Consider the following 20,397-nt stretch of genomic DNA (forward strand, 5'->3'; position numbering starts at 1 on the left):
ATGGTGATATTGTATATCTTACGTCTCCATCCACATGACCCTCCATGGATCATACTCGACGTTGTAATGAAGATCACCAGACCAGATTTCAGATCGACTAAATTCAACATTCTGAGCCTCCCAAAAGGTAGAGAATGGGTTTCCTTTCTGTTCAAAATATAATCAATGAGAATATATGTCATTTAGGATAGTTTTAATTAATGACTATCTGATTCATTATCGTTTCAAAGATTTTTTTTTAATATATTACAAAGGAAGTGCCTAGATAGGGTGGCAAGACAACTAATAAGTGACGTCATTTTTTTTCTAAATCGAACCTCTCCTCTTTATAGTCTTCAGTTTTTCTTCCCTTTTTGCCTTCTTCTTTTCTCTCTTTTTGTTCACTGTTGAAAAGAAAATCACAGGGGCGTGGGGCGGCCCCCCCCCCCTGCCCCGACTGTGGCGCCGCCTCTGCAGACAACCAATAAAAGTGCTTGTATACTTCTTGTGCGTGGTGTATTACCATACCTAAAATCATGTGAGATATCTTCAAACTGTTATTTCTTCAACAAAGTCTCGCCTAGGTTGGATTTTATGCATCGGGCAATGATACATAAAAGTATAAATGTGTACTAACATTACCATCACTATACCATCACCATCGATCCTGTTCAAAATCATATCGAATCAAAATTACCAATCATCAAAAAGTTGGTTTCAAACGAAATGCCTTCTACTCAGCGAGCAAGCGTAATATATCAGCACTATTCATTGATATGTATTTAATATGCCATTGTAGATATGACGAAATAATTCATGTGCATGCATGAATATGCATTGTTATTTTGTTTGCTTCTGTTTGTGATGGATATACATAAAGTAAATTTGAATCTGAACAATGATACGTAATTCAGACCCCAGACAAAGATCTGAAGAGTATTTTACAGAACTGTAATAATTCAATTTCGTTTCCTTCATTTTAAAAAAAAAATTGAAAAGGGGGAAGGGGTCTTACCCTGGGACACATATCATTATTTCCCTCAGCTGCCCTGCTCGAGCAGTATGCTACCCTCTCAGCCAAAGGCCAATGAGTTGGTGCTAACTCGTACATGAAATCTTCAAATGTGACGATGTCTTCATGGTATTCTCTCAGAGCGTTCAAATCAAAGTACTCCGTCGCGGGAACGTAAAGCTGGAAAGTTAGATGAAAAGAACACGGTTAATACAATCATTGTCAAAACTTTTTACGAAGTTTACAGGTAATGAGGAGTTTTCACACTGTGACGCAGAAGGCTTGCAAGAAATAAAAATTGTCGAATGCCCTTCATGACAATTAACAATCAAGAAGTCTTTGTCAAAAATTGGTGAATCAAAAATTAAAGCAGTTTCGTCCTGGACTATGGACAAACGACCTATTTGCCATTTTTTCTTCAGCTCCGAAAGAATCGACATGATTTTTCGTCAGCTCCGAAATAATAAAACTATCCCGGTTCACCAATATTCGACAAAGATCTCCTGGCTGTTCTTTGTCATTTTGACGGGCATTTTCAATACATTTACTGTGTTCTTAAATATGTTCCCATTGCAGTTGTGAAAGATACATAATGCTACAGTCACACGTACCAACGTACTGATTCCTAACCGATCGATTGTGTGTGTCGGTCAGGAGTTGTTTTCGTTGATGTGACTGTAATATATTATAAATAATATAATATAACATGATATAATATAATAAAATATAAACTAATTTACAATGGTTTATGCCAATCTAGTGGTTGAAAGTAAAATTGTTTAGACATCAATATAAAAAATTCCCCTATTATAGATTATAATAAGTGGGTAATTTTTATTTTACATATATATATTTTTTGGTTGGGTTCAATCATAATGCTTTACAAATACTGAATAGAAAATATATTATTTTACTGTCTAATGTTATTCCATTTGTATTACTGTTTAGAAAAACGCATTATTATAGACACTCTGAGCATTTTGAAGAACAAGTCCTACAATGCAGTTTTCCCATTTTTTGTAATCTGAACAGTTCAAATGATATTATAAATTCAGAAAAATAGGAAATACATGGGGAAATAAATTGCTCTAATCTTGTCAACTATATCTTGAAAAGTTGACCCAAAATGTTAGGTATTAGATTTTTTTAATCGAAATTTTCAGGATTTCGAGGTTTTGTTAATTAATCAAATGCTTACATTATCTTTTCTTTGTCCGACTGCGTGTTGATAATCGATGAATGGCGGTATAACCAAGACTCGATCAAGCGTCTTTGCAAAATATAATGACCCCAATAGAAGCTCCACTTGATTGCTGAATCGCCCTGTAAAGACATACGTATTTGATATTTGATATATGGTAATAATTTATTATGAAGATACTATCATATTTTTTAAACCATTGATTGGTTTCTGCAACATCGCAATTTTAGATGTATATTTTTTATATTTCGGCCGCTTACATTTCCTTTTCTAGTGGTATTTTGCTTCCTCGTTGTTTCTTTTCATAAAAGATCATATATTGATCATAATAGAAATTACCTTCAATATCGATGGATGAAATATCAAGGAGTAAAGACAAAGGTATGTTTGCTCGATCGCGTCGCTCGCACGCAAATAATTATGATGATGGGAGGTTTGAACTCCAGTCTCAACGAAATTCCCAGCTTGTTAGTAACGCACATGATCGCCAATGGATTATCCTGGCCATTCATCAAATACCACATCAACAAAGGTCGGACAAAGTTAGATCAGAAAACTCCTTGATCAGATTAAACCTGAGACAGAGATCGAGAGAGTGGTCTGAAATCAAATATTATTTCATTTACATTTCCTTCCTTCGTTCCCGCCGAAACTTGTAAGCCGTAATTATGCGCATGCGTTTTACGACCACACGGATAGTTGATGAAGGGAGGCAGGACCAAGACTCGATCCAGCATTTTAGCGAAATATAAAGTCCCCAAAAGCTGCTCGACCTGTCCAGCAAATTGTCCTGTATCGGAAATAAATAACAATGCACTTGGTTAAAGTGTAAAATGTTAATAGATCTCACTGGCGTGCAGATGGGGAATTTTAGCATGTCCCCCCCCCCCCCCCCTCAAAAAAGTTCCACGACGAAAAAAGAGGAGAAAGGGAAGAAAAGGACAGGAAAAGGGTTCAGATATGATGGCGTTCCTGAATATCTCACTTCGCTCGCTCGGGACTTAAAAAATATCTGCCTCCCACACCGTGTTTCGCCCCTCATGTTTTGTTGGGGGTTGCTCATTTCGACACTGATGATGGTAATATTAATATTTCGATTGAGTGTGTAAATCAATATGCATTTTATCAAATTTGCTTTAATGAGAATCTCTCAGGCCTGTTGGGAGTTTTCAACGGTCTGATGTGTCAACTGCCGAAATATTCTCAACTTCAAGATCATTTTCAATCAATAAAAATTTAGTGAATAGAATATAACTTATGAAACATTTTTATCTTTCAGTTCAACCTTATTTTGTCGCACCACTCACACCAGGGGAGTGTTTCATTAAACATTAATGTCCGACAAGTTGTTAGATCTGACAACTTCCTTTGATTTTGATTGGGTGAGAAGCACTGTTACTATGGTAACTGTCGGATAAAACCGGGACTTGTCGGATAAAACGTCCAACAAGTCTTTTCGTGAAACGCTCCCCAGTTTAAAGGTTTGTATTGTTGGGGTCTTTATTCAAATCTTGATTAATTTTAAAGCAAATCATTTCATTAGAGATGAATATTATTTTATCTATAAGTAGTAATTGCTCGGACTGGCAAACATTCATGCGTATATTGTTTCCATACAAAACCTTCTTTTATTGAACAGGATAATGATTTTATATCGTAAGCGTAATGCAGATCAATAAAAAAAAATATATCAAAATCGTCTGCTAATTTGGCCCAGGGGAGGGCGAGGGTCATCCCTTAATTTATTGCAAACGTTTCTTCTAACTAGACATACTTATAAACACATGAAGCCCTATTCAAATGTTTGTATATATGCCTACCTTATAGTAATGGTGGTAGGTCCTGAATAATTTGTAGGCTTCGTTATATTATGGGTGATTCAAATCTATGGAAATTTCTTCCCAAATGAACAAGTGTGCTGGGGATATATGTGTTGCTATGTCTGACAAGCCTCTGCAATGAAACAACCTTGAAAAGGAACAGGCTAAACCCATTTATTTTGAAAAGCTTAGACAGTCAAAGCAACAAAGTAATTTATGCACAACAGATGATAGTTAATGAAAAGAACCCTCAATCATTATTCCTTATACTGCAATGTTTTGCACTAAGTAAAAAGTATCCAGCAACCGTTTCACATCTTTGTCTCCATACCATAGGTAAATATGCAAACAAAAGTGTTCTCAGTAACAGCAATTACATTTATAATATTATCAAGACCAATTAAAGCATACACAAAGAAATACATAGGCCTAGCTGCCGGTCTATGGAACAGTACTAAAATCTATTACCTGAACACGGACAGTATAAAATATATCCCTTAGGATCCCATTCCAGTTCTGATCCAACTATTCTTCCTTGGGCTAGCCCACTTAGGACCAGGATCGCTAAGACAATGTAATCAGCCCTCATGGTTCTAAAACAATGCCCTTTTCAATCAGGATAATGCCTGAAATAGCGTTACGTTTGAGAGAGAGTAGTCGTACATCCAACGTGTATATAGCTTCAATGTGCCTCTTAGCTTTATCTTTCATTGTTGCATTCCTATTCACCTCAGAACAGTTTGTCCACGTCGCTTTCTCACACTCTTCCAAGCCCTTTGAGAGTTACTCAGGTGGAACACAAAGAATACAATCTCCACCCAACCCCCTCGTCTAAATCAACCCTTCCCATATAACCTCCTCGAAGTCCTTGTTCACACAAAAGGTCGATGTTATTACTCTTCGCCTGGGTCACACCTCTTATCCCCGACCCGGGAAATAAGGTGTCGTCACCGTTTTATGCGATGAGGGGGGGGGGGGTCATATGCCAACAAACCCCAAACTCAAACAGAATAACAATTGAAATTGAATTATATACCAACGTTGGTAAGCATTCGTTTTACAAGAAAATAATAATAATGATAATATAATAAAATAAAATGAAAAACAAAAACAATATAAGCAAAATAAGGAGAAGGAGCAAAAGAAGGAGGAAAAGGAAGAAGAAAAGAGCCAAAATCACGTCATGTTCTGAAAAAAAGTGATAAAGAAATATTTGGGAATATCATGCTTTGCATGTTGATAACTTAGAAATTCTTCTTCTTCCTCCTCTTCGTCTTCGCCTCATCATCCTTCTTTCACTTTCTACCCCCCCCCTTCTTTTCCTTATTTCTTCTTTCTCCTTCTTCTCTTCCTCATCCATCTCCTTTTACTTTCTACTCCTCCTCTTCCTTATTTGTTCTTTCTCCTCCTCTTCTTCTTCTCCTCCTCGTCCTCCTTTCACTTTATACTAGTACTCCTCCTTCTCCTCCTTATTTCTTCTTTCTCCTCTTCTTCTCCTCCTCCTTTCACTTCCTCCTCCTTCTTTCCATATTTGTTCTTTCTCCTTCTTCTCCTCCTCATCCATCTCCTTTCACTTTCTACTCCTCCTTCTTCTCTTCCTTATTTCTTCTCTCTTCTTCTCCTCATCCTCTTCCTTTCACTCTCTACTCCTCCTTATTCCCCTTCTCTTCCTCCTTACATTTTTTTCTTCCTACGTTTTTCTGCTTCTCTCACACATTTCAACTCCCACCCCCTTTCCCTCTTCCCACATTCCAATTCTCCCTCATTGCTATCCAGTAAACATAAATGAATGCCCATTCAGTACGAAAAAAAAAAAACACTCTACTTTAATGACTTTCATTTGATACGACTCATAAGCTCTTTATTCATATACAAAAGTCAAGGTTTGTTCGTAATGGCACGGCACACACACATATTAATCTAATGACTTTAATCACAATGAATACCGTGAAATAGAAAACAACAAAAATGTTATTGCATAGGACTAAGAAAAGGCAACAATTTCTTACAGACATGAATACATGCAAAACAATATATAACAATATATTCATTACAATTTTGAGGAAAATGTATCTTGTAAAGATTGCAGCTATGATTAAAAGACTTTTAGACTTATCAAGGTGAGGTAATAAAAAGCACATTGTTTTAAATTTGTAAGGCAGCTCATTATTCATTAATAACCAGTATGACTTATATTGTAAAAGCAACTATCTTCAAATATTTTTTGGTAAACATTAGGAATAAATTATAGAACTAAATGGAAGAATTGAATATAGACCATTTATAATATGCTATCCCAATATCAGAAACTTCACTATTTCTTCTATTTTTTTTAAAGAAAACTTTTATTTTTCAAATTAATCATCCACTTAATGGGGGGATAAAAACTTGTTGAGAATGGGTCCAACACAAATGAATATCTGTTGAGAAATAAGATCGAATAAAGAAAATACTTGAGCACTTATGAAAGTAGAACATTTGAATCTTCATAATTCTTTTTTCAAACCCTTTTTACAAAATTGTGAGGATTTCCTTAAGAGCAAATATTAATAATTAGGTTGATCATGGTTCTTTCATCAAATCAATATACATGATAAATTTTTTTCATTACACTTAGCAAAGCTGCATACCAACTGACATATTGTATTTACATGGATAAAAAAAGTATATAACACTCTTTGAGTATATATGTACTACCCATCCTGCAGCAAAACAAGACTAATAATATATGGCACTTGAAAAATAAGCGTCCAATCTGCACACATCCTACATGTACATGTTCCTTGCAGTCAAAGAGTAACAATAAGGTCCAAATTCACAAAGGTGGTTTTAAAAACCATCGGTTGAACCCATGGTTTATGCAGATTTCCTGTATATATTACACCTATTAACCGCGTATATAAAAAAACATCCAATGCTGATGCACGCTTTTGTCACATCATTGCGCCAAATTGACACCTGTGGCCATGGTTAAGTACGCTATTTTATTCACAGGTCCACCAATATGAATTAACGAGTCCACTCTTTAAACATTGGACTCATGAATAAAATAGCATACTTAACCATGGCAACAGGCATCAATTAGGCGCAATGTGACAAAGGCAAGCATCAGTATTGGACATTTTTCAGTATACGCAGTAAATCACCGGTAAGCGTAATTTATACAGGAAATCAGCATAAACCATGGGTTCGACCGTTGGTTTTTAAAACCACCTTTGTGAATTTGGGCCTTATTGTAAAAACTTGTATCGGATTTATCAAATTCCAACAATACAGCAAAGTAAATGAAACATTTTGATCACAGGGATATTTCCATTTTCACGAAGAGACTCTGCCCATATCTCCACGATATCTCCACACTTCAAAAGAGAATGCCATACAGTACAATACACAAAGAAAAAGAAAATAAGACCCTCACTCTGATAAAAGTTTACATGATAATAATGATAATTAATTATTCCCCTAGCTTACTCGTATAAATTAGGACGGTTTTTACTTGCACTATTCACCAAGGCACTTGATATTGATAAGCACAAAGAAGTACAATAATGAGCCAACTCAACTCATCCATTACTTCACTGGAAGAAGAAATTCATAAAATTGACAATATATTAACTAGAAAATATGAAAATATGTACTTCTGTGATTATACAATTATGCCAAACACACAATACATCACTGCACACACACAGACTCTCATGGCAAGGATAGTTTACTATTATACTTAAACGCATCACACTGTCAAACATCTATGATCTTATCATACATTATTTACATACAAATATTAAAGTAATATCCATCATGGCCTGTATAGAAATCATGGAAAGCTATTGATTCGATTGTCTTGAATGTACATCCAATGAAAACAATATAAAGCTATTGATTCAATTATCTTGAATGTGAGTCTTATCAAAACTACTGAAATCTCTTTAATTCCATTGTCACGAATGGAAATCCAATCAAAACTATGAAAATCTATTAATTCCATTGTATTGAATAGACATCCAATCAAAACTATGGAAAGCTAAGATTCCAATGTATTGAATGAACATCCAATCAAAATGGAAAACTTTTGATTCCATTGTCTTAGATGTCTATCCAATAAAAAAAAATTGATTCATTATATTGAATGTGAGTCAAATCAAAGCTAAGAAAAGTTACTGATTCCATTGTCTTCAATGCATGTGCATCAAATCAAAATTATGGAAAGTTACATGTATTTATTACCTTTCTCAAATGTGCATCACATGAAATCTATGGAAAGCTATTGATTTAATTGTCTTGAATGTGCATCCAAAATAAATTATTAAAGGAAATCTATTAGATTGTCTTGAATTCATGTGCAATCAAAGAAGTGATAAGGGATTATATGGGTCAATTCAAGCAATCATTGTAATCTAGTTTGTTTACAAACCTTTGTCTTTTCAACTGGGTCCTGACTTGAATAAGAATCTCATATATCAACAGAACAAAATACTAAGCATTGCTAATCTGTCATATTATGACAAATTGCCCAACATTTAAGAATCACAAATTGAAATGATTCTCACATATAGCATAACACAAAGGCCTGAATTCACAAAAGAGGTCTAAACCCACTTTTCGGTTTGAAAGGAAAGTTCACCCAGAAGAAAAGTTTGTTGTAAAAATAGCAGAAAAAAAATAATGGTTAAGGTTTGAGGAAAATCCATTAAAGATTAAGAAAGTTATCAGAATTTTAAGTTTTGGATTTGTGATGTCACAAACGAGCAGCTGCCCTGTATGTTAAGTAATATAAATTGCATAAACTTCAATTTTTTAATGTTTTGTGGGGACTTTTTTTCTTTCTTTTTAGGAATGGATGTGAAATGATTTGTCTATTGATGTACTGAAGGTACAGTAAAAACCATATTCAATTTTCTGAGAAAATGACAGTTAATTGATTTTTTACCATACGATATGTAGGGAAGCTGCTCACATATGTCACAAATCAAATAATCAAAATTCTTATTCTTTGATGGATTTTGCTCAAACCTTCGGCATTCTTTTGTATTGATTTTCTGCTATTTTTACAATTAACTTTTTGTCAGGGTGAAATTCCCCTTTAAACCCCCACTGCAGATTTTGCAGATATGCACACACACTGAATATGATCCAATTACATTTAAAAAAATAATAATATAGGATTTGTATACTATGGCGCACGTGTCCAACTTGCTAGGTGCTCAAGGCACTCCTATATTACCCCGGCTAAGCTAATCTACCTATTCTGGTGCGCACAGCTTCTTGAGGAATTACTTCTTGCCGATACCCATATACCTCACCTGGGTTGAGTGCAGCAAAGTGTGGATAAATTTCTTGCTGAAGGAAAACATGCCATGGCTAGGATTCGAACACACGACCCTCTGTTTGAAAGGCGAGTCATGAGAACCACTAGACCACGACGCACCCACCCATAATTGCTGTTGGAGCACAATTAGGCAAGGCATGCACTTGTTAAAGTGCACTTTAAAAAATAGAAGAGGGCTTTCTACCCTCTCTGTAGACAATGAATGCAATTCAAACCTCCTTTGGGATTCCAGGCCATAGGATTTGGAAGTTACTTGTAATTCACCTTTTCAATAAACATATACATAGAGGTTTATATTGCATAAATATAAATGATTTCCATAAATTCACAAGCTATACAAATAATATAGGACGAAGACTTGGAAGAATGCAGATACAATGAATGGAATGTATAGAAATTTCACTGCTGTATAAAATTTATATTTACAGCGTTTAAAAAAAGCGAAAATCCTTCCATAAGAATGGCCCCTGAAAATAATTTACGTAAAAATGAATTAACAATTTTTCAATTTACTTTCTGTAATATACATGCTGACATTATATTTGCCAAGTCAAGCATTTACAATTCTCCTCATAATGCATACTATACAATACATCAAAGACAAGCAAAAGAACCTATCATTTTATTTTCCAGAGAATATATCAGACAAGTAGCTATACAGTGAAGTAGAAATTGTGTGTATTGCTTTAGTTCCATTACTTGCTTATTATTACAATCTCTAAAAATACTTTAAAATGCTTTGAATGTACATTTTATATTGTCATAAAAATAAAGTTCAATAACATTTTTCAGCCACAGTAATTGCATACGCAATAAATGAATTATATAAAACTAGTCTTGTTGGAAGTGTTAGCTGCATGATTAATATTGCTACTACGTGATTTGCTCTTGCATAGTTACTCCTGAGGGTGGGTTTCACAAAACATGTTTAGAATAACAAGCTACTATTATAATCAACTGAAATCGTTGTTTGATTGGTGGAAAGCAAATTTGGCATAGGAATTATCCATCTATTGTTGATCACTTTTATCCACTAACAAGAAAAAAAATATTAATGGTACACATGAAGAAGGGATAAGACCATTGGCCCGAAACATAGAGCTCAACGATCACTGCAGAGCATTATTTTACCATTGATTGCATTGACTACAATTTGCAATCAATCGTAAAAATCAAGCATAGGATTAATCGCTAACCTTTGTGTCACAGGACACAGGGGTGTTTCACAATGACTTATTAAAGCGATGTACCAAGGCCCACATGTGAATTCAACACATGATCTAAATAATGAGGACCCAGTAGCGTGCATCTCCTGAGCACGATTTCACCAATGCAGTGAGGCATTATACACCATGCACAATTGGAAATTCAAGGATTTTTAGTCGCACTTAAATATTTGTGAAACACCCCCCCACCCCCCCACCATGTAAATTGATCAATCTTGGAGAAAAAAAAACAATTCAAACCATGATTTTGAAAACATTAATGATACCATTAAAGCTCATTACCTTACAAAAGTTAATCAATTATCAAATCAATCATTTGTCATTACTCTCACTTTTTCTTCGATTTGATTGGTTGCATCACTTGACCGGGCGGTTTTTGCCTACCTTGACCTCTGACCTTTGTCCCCATGTCACCATGAGGTCCTGGAGTATTCTTTGGTGGTTTGACCGGTTCAACAAGTGTAACACGTTTCTTGACCCCATTCTTGGCTGGACCATCACTTTGACCTCCCAGGCTGCTCGTCAGTGGCTGGTCTTTGATGCTAGAGGCAGGACTGCGCTTACCCCTTCCTTCTTTCGTCTTAGATTTGGTCTTTCCTTTACCTATACAAACAAACACAGGAATTCAAATTGAATACACAGGAAACATGATTATATAGGAGAATAAAAACATAAGTTACTAACATTGTGACAGAAGCTAAGTGCTGTATTTTAGCACTATATGATACCTAGTTCCCTCTGACAATGGTGGCAAGCTCTTATTGCCTAGCAAAAACTGTTTCCTAATTCCTATAGAAAAAATTCTTACCAGGCAAAAGAATGATTCCACTCATGCCAAATCTTTGAAAAAGCTTTTTCCCAGCTGTCCTCCAAATTTTCAAATTTTGAGAAACAAGGTTTACAACACAACAATGATAATGGTAACAAGTCAAGTTTCCACCCAAGTCTATGAAATAAAGCTGGGTGACTTTATTTTGCAAGTCATTGACCTTTGACCTTTACCAAGGTACAAAATCAGAAGTGACTTTCATTATAAAGCCTGTTTATAAAGTGGAATATAGCCAGTCAAATATGTTTCTCAATTATATTTTAATGCATCAGTTAAATGTGCAGCACTGATTTAAATATTTGCACCAATTTCAAAACAAGTCATTTCATTTGAAAAAATCATATTGAAATCAAAGTCACTTTCTTTTAACTAGAGGTTATAATGGCCTTTAATTTGGGCATTCTATATTTAAGCCCTTTTGAAACAACCCAGAATGTAATTGTTGAGTCTAAACGTGGCATATGCATTGCAGTTCTATTGGATATTAGGTGCCGATCCATGCATTTTATAATACATGCATGCAAGTTGTGCCCCCGGGGGGTCACTCTCCACATGGACTGCTACCCACCCGTGTCCGACAACCTAGGAAATGCACCCTAAACGGCGTAACCAATGAGAAAAGCCACCCTAAGTGGCGTGAACAGGGAAATCCCCTTATTTGATACCCTAAGTGGCGTTAACATCAAAATCGATTAATGTGATACCTGTGGACCGTGTGGGTAACGCATGCTGCCTAGTATAGAGCCAGGTGTAAGAGACTAGCTAGAACTGTACGGGGGTAACTCTCATCATGGACCTAATACAAGTAGGTCCATGCTCTCATAAGTGCTGCGCTGGCCGCGCCAGCGTGTGGGAGGATTGTTTTGTAAATCGCCTTTCATGGTGTTTATAGCTTAAGTCTGCTCCCGGGTCTCCTCAAATTTGCACCCCTAAATGGCGTTATTTTCATAACCAAATTAGCAACCCTAAACGGCGTGAAGAGAGAAAGAAAAGGCTACCCTTATTGGCGATTTACGAGCAAATGGTGCTGAAATGCAACCCTTTTTGCCAAAGACGTCGACCGAGTGCCTGAAACGGGACCCTTTTCAACGCTTTTTCTGGACGCGGGTGCGTAGTAGGCCATGTGGAGAGTGACCCCCCCGGGGTTGTGCCTTACTGTAATGTCAGAACTTCACATTAATCCTGAGAGATTAGCCGACCAAAGCGTACTCAGCACCATGCATTAATCACAATATTTCTCTCTCAAATCAATTTCAACTCCATTTAAACACTAAAATTTACTGGGATCTCACTCATAATTCAACTGAGTAAACACTACTTCTTCCCTACACTTGGGATTAATCATATAAATATGTGTTTGTTTGTTTTTTATTTTTCAAAATATAGGCCTATAGGAAGAAGCTGACCAACCCACAAGTCCTCTCATAATTATGAACCATGGTGTTGCATGCTGGGAAAAAAATTACATTGGGGGCCCGAAGTGCTCAAGAGAGCCCTGGAAAACAAAGAAACCCCAAAAATCCCATTCACTGCAATGTTAAAGCTTATCCAATGTTGTAGATTTAGGCAGTAGGTTGTGAAAAATAGCCCCCCAAAATAGAAGATTAGTTTTTTGCCTGGGTGCATGTATCATTGCATGGACCTATGAAGAGATGGACATTCATCACTTAGATAATGAATTCACTAACAGGTGACGGTAATTGTCATCTGAATAACATTCTCTTCATACTAGTCTTCTTTGGTCCTATGATCGTCACCGTGAGAACGGACTGAAGCAGTTCGTGATTGGACATTTATATTTCACAAATTATATGCGCAGTTGATAACAAATTAATGAAATAATGGAAAATCAATGTGCAGTTTTTGTTTACCTTTGTTAATCTTAGTTCCATGTGTTTTATTTGGGGAAATGTCTGCATATTTTAATATAGAGGCAATATTGTGATTGATTGTTTACCATTCAAAATTAAATTTTCCCAAGTTTCTCCATAATATTCCAGATATACGTGGCACATAACATGTATAGATCGTGTATCTCTCAATGTTATTGAGGTCCTTATGTGTGAGCGGTAGTTAGCGGATCGAATAATATCATATTTTATATCATAAAAATAGTCTGCTTCTCAAATTTCCTGCTCCATGTATGAAGCATGTTGACTGAAAGGCAGATGCTGAAACAGGGTATCAGCCAATAAAAAATCAAGACCAGGAAACTGTTCCATCTTTGAGTGATCAGATACCCTTGGTAGTCATGGTAATTGCTACTGTTACAACACCTGTATGTTCTCATTAAGATGCGCATAACCAGGTGACGGTGACTATCATTGGATCAAAGAAATGCTCGCGTTAATCGTCCATCTTTTCATAGGTCCATGATTATTGTAACCGGTTATTTGTATGTTTAATTTTATATGTTTTTGGCCCCTGTCACAACCTATGGCTTTATAGGGTAGCACACCCATTTAGTTTTGATAATTGACATATTATACAAGTATTATCTTATATTTCATTGTATTTCTTATGGTTGAATACATTGAAATTATGAAATGCATGAATTGGCAAGAGTGGCAGATTAAGAAGAATCTTTAAAATATCTTACTGTATTTCTCTGATTCATTCTGTGAATTCTTAGCAGCTTTCTCCCAGCGAGCTGAATTCGGGTCCTCTGCAAGGCTTTCGATGGCTGCAATACAAAACGATATCATCTCATTTCATTTTGATAAAACATATAATGCACAGGTGTGAGGGTGTTAAGGGTGATACTTTGCACTCGAGGTATTTACAATAATGCCATGAAACACACTATAGCATTAATGACAAAGGTATAATTTGAGGCCTTGCTTATCAAGCTTGACTGAAGTCACACTTAAAGGATCCAGTCACAATGTACTATCAGACCATTATATTTTCTAATGATTTAAAAAAAGAATACAATAAAATGACCAAAAAGTGTCTGTTTACATTTGCTAAAGGATTCTAGAAGAAATTGAATAATGCTGAGAAATTAGCGAAAGCATGGGATTCGAGCCAAATGTCGGTGTATTTTTCTAAGCAATAATAATACACTGTCCCACGCATGCTTATCTGTGTTGACAATCTACCGTGTGATCATTTTTCAGCTTAGATTTCAGGATTTCACAAAGTTCAGCATATGTACATATAACTGTAATGGATCAAGATCCATGATAAAAATACTGTCAATTAGTCTTGGTTTTACAGACTTTCTTATGAAATCAGTGTTTACTGCAACTACTTTCATTTATCTTTCAGAATGTAATTTCAAAGTCCTTTGGAAAAGAATAAAGTCATAGGTTATATCATAATGTGATTAATGCGTTATAAGAGAACTGTTCACTGACATTATATGTTATCGGATTGGTTTTTTTTTAAGGTTAAGAATTCAAATTGCACTCAATTGAAAAAAACATACTTGACATAAGACTAGAAGCTCTATCATCACCATTGAGAAGCTGTTTCTCTCTCTCCAAACCTTCAACATAATCAGAGTATTTCCATTGTACTTTCTCTTCTTCTTCCTCTTCTTCATCTTCTAGGAAACCAGGAATGATGCTAGATAGACGGGTTGACATACGTCTCATACTAAGACTACTACCCATACCGGAGCTGTGGTCGTCTTCCTTAGGGGCATTCTGTTTGGCAAATTCCTAAAGGGGATGAGGAGGTCAGGAGTGTTGCAGTCATTATTATTTACTCATTAACATCATCATCATCAGCGTCAGAATCACCATCAACATCACCATCATCATAATCATCGTAATCATCCCCAACATCACCATCATCATCGTAATCATCATAATCATCGTAATCATCCCCATCATCATCTTCATCTTCATCATCATCATTACAACCACCATCATCATCTTCATCTTCATCATCATCATCATTACGACCACCATCACCACCACCACCACCATCAACACCTTCATCATCATCATCATCATAATCATAATCATCATCTATCACAAAAAACTGTACAATCCCTGTAACTCACTCTTTCGTCTTCAATACCGGCTCTCTCCATCTCTTTCTTCTTCTGCTTGCTTCCCTTTCAATCAAGCTCTTCAAGCATCTTCATCACCACCATCATCATCTCCATCATCACCCTTATCATCATTTTCATCACCATAATCATCTTCACTATCATCATCCCCTTCATCTATCACAGAAAATTGTAATATCCCGTAACTCACTCTTTCATCTTCAATGCGGGCTCTCTCCATCTCTTTCTTCCTCTGTTTGCTTCTCTTTCTATCGAGCTCTTCAAGCATCTTCTCTTCAGAAAGGCTCGTTCTGTACTTCTGAAAATCCTTCCAATGACTGGACAGTACCCTAAATACCGTCAACTACAAGAAAGCATAAAAAAACAGAAAGTGGCGAAAATTTTACTGTAAATTGGAAAAATAAAAGTAAAGCAATGTGGAATGCATGAGTCAGTTAAGGGAATATACCAGAGGGTAAATTGCTGATTAGTCTATAACCACTTATAGCTATAGGTAACAATAATAATGATTGACTTTAATTTTTGGGAAGCTAACGCACATATTTCCCTTAGTAGTCCCATATCACCCTTGTCAAGACTCAAGGCAATCTGCGACTACTTTGGGACATATATATGCTATCTCCTCAAAGCCAGTCACTATTATATAATCACGTATATGACGGTCGGTCTGCCCAGCGCTTTTTCTTCAAACTATGGGGATAAAAGTGAGCAGGTTTTACTAGGATTGGTCAGATAAGTGAGAAAAAACTAGTTTTTTTTTGCAAATATAAAAAATCATCTTGTATATATGATGATAATAACAAATCATATGTAAAAATCTTCAAGGTGCTTAGACCAATACCTGTGCATCTCTGAAGACGTAAGGTCCCATCTCCCTCATGCGTTTATCCAAAATCTTCTCGGCCTGCTCGGGAGTGATGTCAATCTGTAGATTCGATCCCATCTCCGAGTTGATGAAACATCGTAAGATGGCTTGAATCTTCTGGTGTATCAGTGACTCCTCACTATGCACGTGGTACATTTCCTGTTCATAATAAACATGGAAGACTGTCAAGCTTTCAGATACCATAGTTACTCCAAGTCTTCACCAGTAAAAAATATATAAAATATGTTCATATTTGCTTCATAATTAGACAAATTAATATGTTTATTATACAGTGCGTCCCAGAAAAAAGGAAACCGGGATTCCCACATCCCTTTACTTCAAAGGCGAATTAATTATGATATTTCGCTTATATCATTATACGATGCAATTATTTCTCTTACATTTTGATACCTAATATGTGATGAAAACTTCACGCATTAATGAGCTAGACGAGTTTGAAATTTTAATGTTAAATCAGGTTGCACAGAAAAATTGAACGAGATTGGTTCGTGATACGACAACCGTGCTTATTCAACGACAGGCTCATTAGCGTTTCTTTTCTATTCTTTGTTAAGTTTCTCTCACTGATCCATGAAATGAGAGTGGATTCAGATTAACATGTGATTCTCCGCAAAAATTGTTTCTGATAGGCCTCGATATTTATTGTTTGCAATCTGCCATGTTTTCATGATTTGCTAAGCTGTTGGGTCTCAAATTAAAGATGAGATTCCACTAATACCATAAATATCACAGTCATAGTAAAAAGAAATGTGTAATAATTGTCAAATGTAGCTCTGAAAACGGGTATCCTTTTTTGTGGGACGCACTGTAAACATTGAAGATCAACAAGATTTTATATAGTTTCTCTCAAGTCTTGATAGATGAAAATTACATTAAATGCATTGTAAGCTTTCATATCAGTTAACAATTACATTATAGTTTTTACATAAAATTTAGTAAGATTGAAATTGTCTTCATTATTAATCTTAATAAAAAGAGAGCAAATATGTCAGTGAGAAATCACTGAATATTTGTATCATGAAGCACTTTCCTTAAACAAGGGATGTGTGAATGATCACAAATGAAAACAGCTGAAATTGCAAAAGCTCCTAATAGGGTATTTTGGCTATTGACAGAGAACCTTACCTGGCAACTTATTGGTGGTTTTGGGGTGGTAGGTCACCTATATACTTTGTACAGACGTTCACAAAAAGCTGGAAAAAAAAACTGAAAAAAATAATTGAAATCAGCTGAAAAAAAACTGGACCACCACACTCCTGATTAGAACTGAAATATACTGACCTTGAATTTCTGCACTTCTAACCAGAACAGAACATCATTTTCAAGGTGCTCTCCTTTGAGACTGACATACTTCCTGAATTGCTGACATGTGATCGGGTTGATCAAGGCTTGACGCAACGCAATGATCTCGTGGGATGACGACACAAAGCGACTCTCAAGAAGCTGAAGAAAATAAATAAAACTACATGTATACTCAAGGGCCTGTATTCTGATATCAGTTTTAATTCAAACTCTTGTCTAGTTGTAGTTTAGCTTTCAAAAGCCAGATGTTACACAAATCTTGAACGTTGCAGCCTAAACTTATAAGCTCATTTAACATTCACATCATTCGTAATTTTCTGTTTATAATAACTAAAATAGTTTGCCTCATCGTTATCATGAAGAATGACATAGGGGTTGAGGTAAGACAAAATGTAAATACAGTTCTTCAGCTTCTCAAAATTTTAGCAGAGTTAGAACATGGTTTATAAAGTTAAACTAGACTTCAGAGAAATAAGAGTTACTGGCACAGGAGCAAACATATTGCATTACTGTTAAAAATTTACCTTGTAGATAGCCATGTATCTCTTGCGTTTATTAGCCATGACGTCATCGACTACGTCTTCCATTCTAATGTGAGGGCGCTGTCTCTCTTGGAACGTGTCGGTCATTATAAAGAGAGGGAGCCATTTACGAGCTAGACGTTCTCTGACGTACTTCTGTGCCTCCAGCATGATTTGATTGGGAGGTCTGTCTTGAAGGAGCTTGCCCCATCCTCCACCAGCCATCATGGTCTAAAAAGAACAAAAGAAAAATATCATAGTAATTCAATTAAATATAATAGTAATGTAAATTAGATATCATACTATTGCAATAAGATTCAACATGATAATGCCGCATTCTTGTTACATGAATGTTTGAACTAAAGAAATATTTCTTGTTGAGATAATAGTTAAATTCAAGAATCCCCATCCACCCCCAGGGGAATATTACATACCTGATACTGCTACATCTTTGTTCAGGACTGTTTAGACCAAATATAAATATTTCGTGTAAAGGTATTATTTGATTCTAGTTTGTCAGCACTCAATGCATGCACTTTCTCCGTTCCCTGTGGAGCATTACATACCTGATACTGCTACGTCTTTGTTCAGGACTGTTTAGACCAAAGATAATATTTCTTGTAAAGGTATTATTTGATTCTAGTTTGACAACACTCAATGCATGTACTTTCTCTACTCCCTGGGGAGCATTACATACCTGATGCTGCTGCATCCATGTTCAGGACTGTTTAGACCAAATATAATATTTCTTGTAAAGGTATTACTTGATTTTAGTTTGTCAGCACTCAATGCATGCACTTTGTCCGCTCCCTGGGGAGTATTACATACCTGATGCTGCTGCATCCTTGTTGCTGGGCTGTTTGGACCAAAGAAATATTTCTTGTTGAGGTACTTGGTCTTGATATCGATCGCCTTTGCATCTCGTTTCTTAGTGTCAAGGTGGGGAGTACGACGGAATGATTCAATATCCAGCCAACACATCAGATCCATTAATGCATAATTATCCTCTGAATAAGAAAGTAAAAGTAAATCAAGTTAAGAAAATAAAAATAATTAAAAATAATTTTAGGCATTTAAATAGCAACATCTATATAGAAATACTCTATTCTGAGTCGCAAAAGAAAAATATAAAGAGTAAGAGAGTTAGGATGAGTGTCATAGAGCCAAGAACTAATAAGATTTGTGAATTTCAGTTAGATTTGAAAGTCTCTAACGATGTTTTATTTCTTAGAATTAATGGCAAATTATTCCAAAGAGAAGGTGCTATGGCAGAGAAAGCCTGTTCATCATAAGCTACTCATATATTAGGGGTCTTTAAACAATGCTGAAACAATGAAATAACACATATTCCTTGATTTATACCATATTGCATTTAATCCATACGTTATTGATATCGTTTAAATCATTTTTTTTTTCTTTAATACCAGTAACTACTTTGCACAAATTTCCAATATTCTTTTTACTTGCCCTTTATTATCAGATAACAAATCATTTGAATGAGAACTGTGTTTGCAAACTAATAATACTAATATTTGGCATTGAGAGTGCGCCTTCTATCTAGTTTCCTATTCAGAGGCGCAGAGGGAATTATTACACAGAAGGGGGGTGTTATTTGAAATATGATGAGAATAGATATGTCTTAAGGTTGGCTTTAAATGACTCTATAGACTTGGCATTGCGTATTGTTGATGAGAGTGCATTCCACAAAGTTGGGGCACTATGAGCAAAAGCTTTTTCACCAAATGAGCATTTGATTCTATGAGTTGTCAACAACCCAGTCCCTGAAGATCTTAAATTTCTAGAGGGTACATATTCTGAGATAAGATCGTTAAAATAATGAGAAGCACAACCATTAACAATTTTCCATGTAAACTACCACCCCACCCTCTATCACTTACCAAGGAATTTTCTGAAGTGCTCAACTTCCATGCGATTCCTGATGAGTTTATCAAAGTCGTAATCTCTGAATTCCACAGGAACTTTCTCTGCAAGGTTTTCATAGTAGACCTCTCTCTTTGTTTCCTCATCTTCACCTTCCATCGTAAAGTCTGGCGTTGCGATGCGCTGTCATTTGAAGATAAACATAAGTGGAGGAAAAGATAGGGTAGGAAAGTTTGATTAGTGGCTATTTTTTTCTTCATCTTTGGACATTTGCTTTGTTTTAGAGAATATTTCTTTTATTTTAAAGGCTTTCTATCTCATTACTAAAACAAATGTGTTTTAACAGATTCCCTACCATAGCTATTACACAGGTAACACAAGACTTTGTGC

General features: G+C 35.7%; 2 protein-coding genes across 4 annotated transcripts in view; both read right to left on the minus strand.

Annotated features, from left to right (window-relative positions):
- LOC129281028 (GDP-fucose protein O-fucosyltransferase 1-like) overlaps positions 1–4,976 on the minus strand; it is a 9,760-nt gene extending 4,784 nt beyond the window's left edge. The window contains exons 1-4 of one of the 2 annotated variants that reach the window (XM_064111978.1): positions 4,481–4,976; positions 2,190–2,314; positions 995–1,171; positions 23–147 (exon numbers count right to left, since the gene is read on the minus strand). In XM_064111978.1, coding sequence (XP_063968048.1) covers positions 23–147; positions 995–1,171; positions 2,190–2,314; positions 4,481–4,601 — 548 coding nt within the window. In that variant the 5' untranslated portion in view covers positions 4,602–4,976. Of the gene's footprint in view, positions 1–22; positions 148–994; positions 1,172–2,189; positions 2,315–2,818; positions 2,983–4,480 lie in introns of both variants that reach the window. The other variant, XM_054917017.2, reaches the window with a different exon arrangement.
- Positions 4,977–8,819: 3,843 nt separating this feature from the next.
- The window catches only part of LOC129280697 (regulator of G-protein signaling 22-like), a 35,858-nt gene continuing 24,280 nt past the window's right edge, over positions 8,820–20,397 (minus strand). Inside the window, exons 16-24 of one of the 2 annotated variants that reach the window (XM_064111979.1) lie at positions 20,025–20,190; positions 18,955–19,133; positions 18,130–18,357; positions 17,585–17,746; positions 16,259–16,441; positions 15,608–15,760; positions 14,827–15,061; positions 13,996–14,079; positions 8,820–11,170 (exon numbers count right to left, since the gene is read on the minus strand). In XM_064111979.1, coding sequence (XP_063968049.1) covers positions 10,896–11,170; positions 13,996–14,079; positions 14,827–15,061; positions 15,608–15,760; positions 16,259–16,441; positions 17,585–17,746; positions 18,130–18,357; positions 18,955–19,133; positions 20,025–20,190 — 1,665 coding nt within the window. In that variant the 3' untranslated portion in view covers positions 8,820–10,895. The remainder of the gene's footprint in view (positions 11,171–13,995; positions 14,080–14,826; positions 15,062–15,607; positions 15,761–16,258; positions 16,442–17,584; positions 17,747–18,129; positions 18,358–18,954; positions 19,134–20,024; positions 20,191–20,397) is intronic. The other variant, XM_064111980.1, reaches the window with a different exon arrangement.

The sequence above is a fragment of the Lytechinus pictus genome, chromosome 17 (assembly GCF_037042905.1).
Source record: "Lytechinus pictus isolate F3 Inbred chromosome 17, Lp3.0, whole genome shotgun sequence".
NCBI classification, from domain to species: domain Eukaryota; kingdom Metazoa; phylum Echinodermata; class Echinoidea; order Temnopleuroida; family Toxopneustidae; genus Lytechinus; species Lytechinus pictus.